We start from the raw sequence: 10,984 nt of genomic DNA on the forward strand, positions 1-10,984 counted from the left end.
GATTAAAAACGATTAAAGAACAAATTCTTATCAAGTTATCAAACGCGACGTCTGTTTTTCTGATGATTTGTTTACATTTCAAAGTTCAAGCAGAAATCTACTGTCTACCAAGGAATTCTACATTCTATCGATTTCAAGAATTTCTATTGGTCAAACAAAAAGTACTTCCTTTTTTACAGTCTGGACCCTGCTAATTCAAAGTGCCTGCATGAAACAGACAGTGGGGATTGATTTAAAATGAAAACACATCGCTCTGCAAAAAAAAAAAAAAAAAAAAAAAAAAAATACTATGTATCACGTTAAATTATAAGTGATACAATAACGGAGATACATGTCTATCTTTACCAATAAGATAAGTTGAAAGTTAACTCTTTTTGGTAAACCATTTGAACCAGCACGTATTTCAGAAGCACATATCGATAATGATATAGAATGAAGTGAAAAACAAAGAGAGATAAAGATATTAAGCGTGTTGGTTTTCTATAAAATTCAGACTGTTGTCTTTCTCTTGTCGATCAAGCAGGACTTTTAAATGTTTTTTTTTCTCCAAATTTAAATGTTATTTTTTTTTTCTGAAGCACATATATTTCCCTCTTTTCTCTTATCGTAAAGCAAAAAAAAAAAAAAGAAAAAAAGGATATATTAAAAAAAAGAAACTCTTTTTTTTTTTGGAAGAGAGCAAAACGAAATATGCTTCAACGACTTTTTCGTAGCAGAACTATCTCAAGAGACGCTGACGACGCCTATAGTCAAATACTATTAGAACCTCAATCGTAAATAAAACAGAATTTTAATAGCACAGTAACTTGCTGGGGATCGCGACTGGTAGCGAGGCGGCGGTGGGGTGTATTGGAAAAGAGATGAATAATGATTGATATGCACTTCAACATAATATTCATTTCATTATTATAGATGGCAACCAAGTGACTTGAAAGAAGATCATTTACGGGTCTTGTTTTGTCAAGACATTGGTGAATCAAACAAGACAATTCTTTATGATTCGGACTGTTCTCTCAATGAATCGTCTTCAGGTCATAGTCATACACCATTAGCCCAGTCTTGGAATGGATCTCAAGCATACAGTCCGGGTAAAAATATGGAATTGGGCTCCTTTAAGGACACAAGACATGATTGGAGACCATCTTATATGAGAGCCATGCCCTCTTTATCTATCTCGGATCAACAAAAGAACCATGCTCGACTCGTAAGGACTTACAAACTGACTATACGTATGTTGAATTCTTCTGTTATAGAACCATCGGAAATTAGATTTGACTGGAGAAATGATATTTGGCACAGCACCTCTTGCGTATAAAGGCATGAATACAAAGATACACTATTATAAACGAGAAAAAAATCCACAGATTATTGTATCCAAACTTTTTACTCTGAATAATATCTACCAGCAGCAACACACAGACGCATCTCGACGTAGATCATTTTCCTCTGTAAATAGCGATCGCTCGACTGCATCATTTATTGCCAATTCTTCTTTGTGTGAAGACAATGTATCTGAGCAGTCAAGTGATGATGATCATTTTTCTGTTTCATCATCTATTTATCCTCCTGTGCTAGGCCTTCATCAATCAACAAAGCGTACAAGAAGATTTAGTCAAACAAACATGGAAAATGGGTCCTTCAGTCCTACACCTTTACCTACTCCTAGATTATCAAACTTAGAAAGCGTATGTAATTTCTCTCTCTATTCATATTGATTGTGTTTATCATAGCCTGCACGACACACTTCGAGATCCGTCAAGTTTGCTATTGCTATTATCATCACATTAGAAGACAAGAATGAGACACTTTATGATTTTATATTTTCGCATTTTGCTTTGATTGAAAATCGATTGCATCAGTTACAAGCAGTAGCATTCAAACAACTTTATCAATACTTCAAATCGCATCCTCCTCCTCCTCCTCAGCAACTACAACCTAGAAAACGATCCAGTAACATGTTTCTCGCTTCAAATACATTCCAGAATGATTCTGTCCTTATTGATGCCGTCAATCAGTTTAAGAAATCATTTTTCGATCTCTATACGACACCTCGGATTCAGGTAAAAAAAACAAGCCGAAATACAAGATTATGTGTGTTTATATTATTGCAGGAACCATTATGGCTAAATATGACAACATTTCCTCATAAAAAATCTGAATACGATGCTAATCTGATTAAGGAGCTCATGTTTCTAATTCAGCAATTTAATAACAAGGCACATAACTACTTTATATCGACCTTATTGACGGGTGTTTTAATGCATCATCTTTCTTGGGTACATACTGTTGTACCTCCCGAAACAGAAAATGTAGGTTACTGTAGTCATATGTAAAGCAACTGATCTCATCTATATTTAGAAGATTGGGTGTCACCATGGAAACTATGATCCCTTATGGGCACAACTAAGGCAGGTTTTTTCTATATATATATATATATATATATATTATATCCATATTTTGCAGTGATGCTGATACTTTCTCGAACACACACACACACACTAAAAAACAAAAAGTGATCTGTATGGATTCATAGGTACACCATCAAGAGTCACAAGAACGATTGTTGTTGGATTAAGGCCGAGCATTGTACGAAGAATTTTGTACATCCTATCGTATTTTATCAGATGCAATGAAGTATTCGAAAATACTGAGACTAGAACCAAAACAAAAAGAGATAGTGGATCTATACCTACCTGTGCTTCTTCAGAGTCTATTTTTAGCCGAGAATTGGATGATACTAATAATGAACACAAGTTTGAAGACAAAATTGTCAGGCATTTGACAGGCGATGTGGAATCAATTGCGATACCACCAGGAAATGGACACCATATCTATCCATCCTCATCTATTGACTCATTATCAAACTCACTTAAAAGCTCATCCAAATGGCTAAGCGACACAGACGAAAGATCATGGTCACCCGATCCTACTGTCATGTCGTCTTCCCCTTCATCCATAGGTGGCGATATGCCACTCCCTTTGTTATCCCCGTCCGAGTGCTTCCATGTCCCTATGCCAAAGTAAGTATGTGATAAGTGGATATGCAACCTCACTGTGTTTTCTAGATCAACAATCACACACATGGAACCTGATATCACGCATTATCAACAACGCGCTAATTCAGACACCATTATACCCAGTCATATCAAGACGGATCGATTGTTTGCTAAATCATATGGTCGTTCGCTGATGGGTTCTTACTCTGATACATATAAATCTGATTTCGTCCTTTTAGGCATTCCTACATTACCACCTACGACTATATTGGATGCTGATCTACGTAGTACATTGGATCAATTTACACTTTCAGATTCTGTGAATGAGGCTTCTTGTTTAGTGATTGATGCGAATAATTTGTAAGTTGTGCAGGTACACAAGGCTTCTTGACTGATATTGTTTTGTTCTTTAGTAAATGCCGTGTCCTTAACTGTAAGACGCCTGATTTAAATCTGTCGGATGCGTCATCTTCATCTTCAACGAAGCGATCCAATGCAAATGGAAATTGGCAATCTATCCAGATGTCGAATTTGGTACATAACATGCTATCGTGTATGAAGCAGACTTTTGATGAAAATAATGGCGATACATCATGTTCAGAACAGGTACAGATGACTTGCAGTGGAAGGTTCTTATTCGTATACTTTAGATCATTGACTTTATGGAGGACAGCCTACAGTTGATTTATCTACAGAGTACAATATTACAGGACATTCTACAAGATTCTATCATGCAAGAAGGCGGACATCCACCTGCTCTATCACCTTTAAATAACACTGCTGCTTTAGCCGCCGATTTAGGGTAATGACTATCTAAATTCGCAGAAACCTATTTGCTAATCTGTGGATACATAGATTGTCTCAAAATGATATTCCTTTGTTGATCAACGTTTGTAGTACGTACGATAGTAGAATATGGAAGCTACAGGCAGTATAGTTGTACGAAAAACTGAATGGAAATAAAATAAGTGCAATGAAGTGATTTCATCGATCCAGGTTGTTTGGTTATCAATAAAAATGAAACATGGAATGGGCAAACCATCAATGAAGCCAGTTTGAGACGGCAGCAATGAAAAATGATGATTTCAGAGTTGTATGTATATCAATTAAAAAACTATCTACATAAAGCCGCACCTTGATATTAGTATGTTTGAATAATGATCAGTTTTTGCATATTTAAATGATTCAACAATCTAATATATCATCAAATTATTTTCTTTAAAAAAATCAGAACATAAAACTAAATATTTGGTTTCTAACCTACTGTTATATTACTGTTATTCTTGCTATTCGAATCGTGCATTACATTGCAAACTCTATTTTCTCTTGCTTTCATTTAAATTATCCAGTTTTGATAGTTAAGCATCTTAGGGCAGTCTTTTACCTTACAACATTAGTAGTCAGTTTCTTTGTAAATTGACTTCAGCTTTCATTCCTTGCTTTCGATTCTTTTATATTGTTACGAAACGACCATTTCATACTCTATTTTTCTATGCGTATTTTTTCTACCCAAATTTGAACTCCATATTATTCAACTCTAAATTCTGACAGCTACTGGTGTCACAGAATACTTATTCTTTTACTTTGGATCCCAATTACTGTATTACTCTATATCACATTAGACTTCAGCACATATTGCTCATCTTACTTTTAGTCGGCAAGAGCTTGATACATCTTACCATTTTTACAATGACCCATAAATGTATTGTACTTGGATTGTCATGATTGCACTTTTGCAAGTCCAACATGACTACTTTAGAATAGATTCAACTTAAATAAAGACATCCATATTTTTACCTTAGACTCACAACCGTACCTTACATGTACTGTCTTTTATTTTAAACTAGACTATTATTATATCATTTGTCTAATTGGGTCCCTTGATCTTGCATTACATTTGATCATTGTATGTTATATTATATTATATCCTTGTATCTTTTCTTATCCAAATAACATAATCGGACGAGTTAAAACATGGTGCTCATTACATATAACTTGCTGTCTATTGATCTGCTATATTTATTGTTCTTATATCTACAAGTTCTTGCGATCTCTACCTTTGTCCTGCAACAATATATCTTATTCAGCACTATACCTTACAGACATAAAAAGTTGTTCTTGCAGGTGGTGCATAAGGTTATCAACAAGAAAACCCTGATTATCAAAAAGCGAATTTAGAAAATCAAAAGAGGGTTTCTCCGGGAATCGAACCCGGGACCTCTCGCACCCTAAGCGAGAATTATACCACTAAACCAAGAAACCACCTTTTTTTTTGTTGTCTTGATGTTGGAACAACGAATAGTATTTCTTATAATAAAAGATTAATAGTAAAGCGATGATTGATTCCTTTATTTCATTGTATGTTATGTTTATATTTATACATTTTATGAGGTACAATAGAAATGTCTAATTAGAAAATAAGAAAGTCGTAGAAGGTTCAGGAACTATGATTACTAATCTCGGATTAGTAATCATGGTTCCGGAACCTTCCACAACTTTCTTATTTTCTTTATAGAATTATCCATATTACTTGGTAGAAAAGTATAAATATAAGATCATCGTTATTCAATAAAGAAATCAATTAATTATCTCTTTACTCTTAATTAGTATTACTTAAATACTATTAGTTGTTATAATATCAAGACGACATTTTGTCAAGTTAATATTTCTTTAACCTTTGTATTCAATAATACAGGTCAGGTGACGATAGAATATTTTCTAGCCAATGGTATTACTGGGAAAATATTCTAGAAGGCAGTGACGTCTGTGTTTTGATATTATAAGTCTTTGATCTTTTTTTTTTATTTCTTTGTTATATGTTACCTGTGTTTTGATATTATAAGTCTTTGATAAGTAACTTATAATCATCAACAACACGGTATTTATATTTTTCTATTCTATACTAAAATATCTATTCTATCACTAATAAAGCAGGAAGTAATTATATCCTTCAACTTGATTGATTACTTCTTTTTCGACGAATGCCACGCGAGCTTGGCGTCTCCTAAAGGCAACTTCCTTAAGCGTAATAGATTCAGTCTAACCTTCTTTCTTTTCTTGTTTGATATTTGAGGTTTAAACCTTTTTTTGTTTGATCTATACATATAGGGAAGGTTATATTCAACCTCGATTGGCTGTTGGCGGTCGGAAGTACTAATATCTGCGACATTTTGTGAAGTTAACAATTGAGTTTCGAAGTTTGATTTCAAAAATATTTTTGGATGACGTTGCAACTACTTTGATTGGATCGTTGTTTGAAAACAATTTCTACTGCCAAAATATAATCACTCAAAATCGCTTGAAGCAACCCATACTATTTCTAAAAATGGAAGGCAACCTGAACACCAAAGAAGTTTCACAAATATCTACATTTAAGCGAAAAAGGTCACCTCACAATCGCAAATCTTCTCAAATCAATCATTTTGATCAATTCGATTTTTATCGAGTGATATTCTAAATGACAAAATCATACGAAAAAGAAATATTGAAAACATATAAATATCGATATATTTTTAAAATAAAGAAAAAGAGAGAATCTTATCATTATCAAAAATCTATTTGACATTTCCTCAAGTAAGAAGAAGTATTCTGGTATATCTTAGTCTGAAGATCGAATCTGTCTGTCTGTACTTGAAAGGAAGGAAAGAAGTTAAAAAGAAACTATTGTTTGGAAGTTGGAGAATATTTGGCTTAACTGTCTCATATAACTGGTTGCTCTTTGGTAGAACACACTTGGTAGTTATCTGGAGAAGAATTTGAAGCATTGGTTAACATGTCTATACTTTAGTTATATTTTAATTCTTGTATCTGTCATCTATATTTTTATTATTATTATCATTTGTTGTACTGGATTTGTAAGTGAGAATCCTTTAATGAAATCATGACCGTTTACATTCTGTAAATAGGCCTCCTTTTGTTGATCCGCGTTTGATCTGATAACACCAAAACTACAATAAAGAACACCCTCAACTAGGACTGAATACTCAACATTATACCGTGACATTTTGTCGATTTGATATTTTACTTAGGTTTGTGTTTTTATAGTCAAGTCACGAGACAATAGAACGTTTCTTAGCCAATAGATTCACTGGGAAATATTCTGGAAATAACGTGACGTCACAGAAAGGAACTGTGTATTGATACAGTAAGTATAAGATATTTATTTATAATAAATGTAATGTTACCTGTGTATTGATACAGTAAGTATAAGATATTTATTTATAATAAATGTAATGTTACCTGTGTATTGATACAGTAAGTATAAGATGAAGAACTTACAAGTATCAATAACACAGTATTTATATGTTTTCTAATTGTACTAAAATATATAAACTATAACATATGGAGAAGGAAGTAATTAAATACTTAAAGCTGATTGATGTTTCTGTCTTGACGAATCTAAAGTGTGCTTGGCTTTTCTAATGCGAATTAAGTTGAGGCGGACTTTCTTTCTTCTTTTGTTCAGTATTTGTGGTTTAAACCTTCGTTTGTTCGGATTATAGTTTGTTGGAAGGTTATATTCAACTTCAATTGGTTGCTTCTTACTGGAATCACTATTTTCTGTGACATTTTTTGTCGAGTCAAATTTTGTTACGAACCACACTGCAAGTAATACACAACTCATGCAAGAACTGCCGCTAGAACTAGAAATGAAATTCCGAAAAGAAGCAAACGCAAAGAAAAGAAGAAGGTTCTCACCTAACATAAAACGAAGCAAAGAACGAAGAAAAAGAACCAAAAAGGATACTTAGCAAAACATTGATATTAGTCAATTATTAGCAATTATATTTAGCATATTATTTTATATTTCATGTCTTCAATTACTAATTACGTACTAGTATAAATAACTAGAAAACATATAAATAACCCACATAATCTAAAGAATAAAAGGCATTCAATTTTTGATTAGTGATAAAAACTACTCAGTTTAAATAATTTCCTTTTTGGGTCTACTTCTTTAGAATCACGAGTTAAAGAATAAACCTAAAATAGTATTTCTTGGTCACGTGATCTTATTGCAGCTATCAACATCCGTAACAAGACGCAAAATTACATTTTGACAGGTTTGTTGGTAAGTGTCAAAATGTTAAAATTTTTATTTTCCAAGTCAGCAGGAAGCAATATAATTGGTACGCCTTTTAAAATGAAAACTCACAATCACTCTCAGAAGATCATTAAATCACATGAAGCAATCAATCTCAAAATGGAATCAAGACGAATCTTAATTGTTATTCCTTTAAGCGAAATATTATCATCCCAGAAAACAAATCAAACAAAATCACCCTATCTCTTCTTTACACTCTCGATAATATCAATCGACTGACATTTCTTCTTATTTCTTATTTTTATCGAATCATATATTTTAGTCAAAAAAATAGTATAAATATCACATCACATATTTTTCAATAAAGGGGAATCTTATCATCATAAAAAAATACAAAAAAAGAAGAAAGGTTATTTTTCTGACTACTGAATTGAAGAAGAAATCTGGAAAATCTTGGGAAGATTGGATTTATCTGTCTGTCAATTGAAGTATACAAGAGAAAGGAAAGAAACAAATAAGAAAGAAGAAAGCTACTATACAATATTGTTAATTGGGGTCTGTCCTTGGTAAAACTCCTGTCTTAGTAACTGGTTGCTCTGGGAAAGAACATACTTGGTAGTTATCTGAAGAAGGATGCTTTTGGGAACATTTATTAACATTATCATGTACCTTAGTTATTTTTATCTTATATTCTATTTGTTTTGTTGTCAATTGTATTTTGAATTATTTGTACTGGATTTGCTTTTCTGTTGATCCGCATTTGATCCGACAACATCAAGACTCACACTCGCAAACAATAAAGAACACCTTCAAGATATCGACTGAATTATCATTATACCTTGACATTTTTGTCAAATTGATATTTTCTTAAGGTTTGTGTTCAATAGTACAGGTCAGGTGACGATAGAATATTTTCTAGCCAATGATATTACTGGGAAAATATTCTAGAAGGCAGTGACGTCTGTGTTTTGATAAAGTAAGTCTTAAGATCTTTTATTATTATTTATATTTTTATATTACCTGTGTTTTGATTAAGTAAGTCTTAAGATGAAGAACTTACATTTATCAACAACACAGTATTTATATGTTTTGTGTATTACGCTAAAATATCTATTCTAAATCAAATAAAGGAAGGAGCAATTATGTGCTTTACGCTAAACAATTCTTGTTTCTTAACTATTCTAGTAAAGGCTTGGTCTTTTCCAAAGGCAACTTCCTTGCACGAATCAGATTCAACTTCGTCTTCTTTTTTCTCTTGTTGGCCAATTGAGGTTTAAACCTTTTCTTGTTAGGTTTATACATATTTGGTAGATTATATTGAACCTCAATTGGCTGCTTGTGCTCGGAAGTGCTAATATCGGTGACATTACCCCCTCCTGGCTTGACGTTCGCCTCTGAACGTGTAAAGAAGGCAAAACAGGTTGGGGTGAGGAGGCAGTAGGCAGAGTAGGTGCAGATTCAGCGGTAGTCTTGTCAAGTTCGTCGATGTCGACATCAAAGTTGTAATCAGCCTCAGAGGAGTCATCAGGAGGATAAACGTGTTCTTGTTCATCCGCAAAATGATCAGTGTCGATCATCTTCTCAGTTTCTTTGTCATCCATTTCTGGTAGGTATGTAGGAGAAGGAACAGTCAGAGAAGGATAGTCAACAACAGGAAGTTGTTCTTGATCAGAAGGGTTCGTCAAAGGTGTAGACACATCATCAGAAGTACCAACTTGTATATTCTCTGTGGACGAAGACAGGGAAGGAGCAGAAGTCATTTGAGATGGTTCATATATGTCAGCATTGTCGGTAGAAAGATCGTTGGTGGGTAAAGAAAGACCATGATTACTAGGATCAATAGAATCATTCATAGGATTAACCACAGGATCAGCTGTATTAGCCGTAGGATCAATGGGATCGACCGTATCAATAGGAGCAGATATAGGGTCAGCAATAGTAGCTTTCATGTTTGGGTAATCCCTTTCACCAAAAACTTCTTTGTCTACAATAGTGGGTGGTAATGTGGGAACAACAGCAGCACGACCAATATTTGTCATAACGTTTCGCCACTCTTATCTAGCTACTACAGGATCATACCAAGGAATTGAAGGTGTGTTGCCATGAGCAGCTTTAAGGCGATCGACATGTACTAACGATTTTAAGGGTTCACCAGCCAAAGTTTCTAACTTGTATGTGCCATATTCAGGGTAGCAAGCCGTGACAATGTAAGGTCCTTTCCAGATGTGATGATCTGACATTAAATAAGTCTTCATTTACATACTAAAATACATCATAATCAATTTACATCAGAAATAGACATAAAAGAACCTCTTGTACTGAATAAGACAATGGATCTTTTAATAGATCAAGACTTATAAACCGAAATCCATAATTTACATTATTTAATTAATTTAAAGTAGTCTATGATAATAGAGACTCAGTCATTTGCATGAACTCTACTACTACTTACTCCGACATCTCTTCATGTATAAATATGCTAGAATAATTTATAATAAAAAAAAAACAATAAAAATTGTATGGAACAGTCTCAAAGTATCTACCTTTGTCTCTATATCATCTTATTATATAACTCTATTATCAAAACATCACACCAGAGGGGTTCTAGTCCATAACGACCTTCATGCGTCAACATAACTTTATCACCTGCTTCGAAAGTAGTGGGTTTGATTTGCGCATCCCACTTTGCTTTATCCTTTTCAGCCATGGCCTTCATGCGAAATTCGGCAGCAGCACGATGTTGACCAAGATCGGCTAATTCTCTGGATGTTATGTCTGCTACAGTCCGTTCATCTTGAAAGGTTTGCTTGTCGATATATGGGACCAACGCATCGCCTGGAAGTCTAGGTTCTCTACCATAGGTTAAGAAGAATGGGCTATATCCAGTAGTAGTGTGAACTCTTATTCTTGCAGCCCATAATGCACTGTCAACAAAATCATCCCA

At 33.7% G+C, this 10,984-nt stretch overlaps 2 protein-coding genes and 1 non-coding gene across 3 annotated transcripts; 1 reads left to right on the top strand and 2 right to left on the bottom strand.

The window, feature by feature from the left end:
• Nucleotides 1–1,156: 1,156 nt before the first annotated feature.
• B0P05DRAFT_603798 (folliculin-interacting protein middle domain-containing protein) lies at nt 1,157–3,360 on the top strand (the record flags this gene model as incomplete). The annotated part of the gene is made up of 8 exons (XM_051583302.1): nt 1,157–1,204; nt 1,254–1,685; nt 1,761–2,060; nt 2,112–2,309; nt 2,359–2,408; nt 2,514–2,677; nt 2,708–3,020; nt 3,066–3,360. The coding sequence occupies 8 exons, from the start codon at nt 1,157–1,159 to the stop codon at nt 3,358–3,360; spliced, it is 1,800 nt and encodes a 599-aa protein (XP_051435364.1).
• Nucleotides 3,361–5,186: 1,826 nt separating this feature from the next.
• Nucleotides 5,187–5,258, bottom strand: B0P05DRAFT_t46. The gene has a single exon. It is a non-coding gene; the product is annotated as a tRNA-Pro (tRNA).
• Nucleotides 5,259–9,364: 4,106 nt separating this feature from the next.
• B0P05DRAFT_586942 (uncharacterized protein) lies at nt 9,365–10,079 on the bottom strand (the record flags this gene model as incomplete). Its single annotated transcript, XM_051582545.1, has 2 exons — nt 9,365–9,391; nt 9,441–10,079. The coding sequence occupies 2 exons, from the start codon at nt 10,077–10,079 to the stop codon at nt 9,365–9,367; spliced, it is 666 nt and encodes a 221-aa protein (XP_051435365.1).
• Nucleotides 10,080–10,984: the final 905 nt, after the last annotated feature.

The sequence above is a fragment of the Gilbertella persicaria genome, assembly GCF_025201335.1.
Source record: "Gilbertella persicaria strain CBS 190.32 chromosome Unknown B0P05scaffold_18, whole genome shotgun sequence".
Taxonomy (NCBI): Eukaryota; Fungi; Mucoromycota; class Mucoromycetes; order Mucorales; family Choanephoraceae; genus Gilbertella; species Gilbertella persicaria.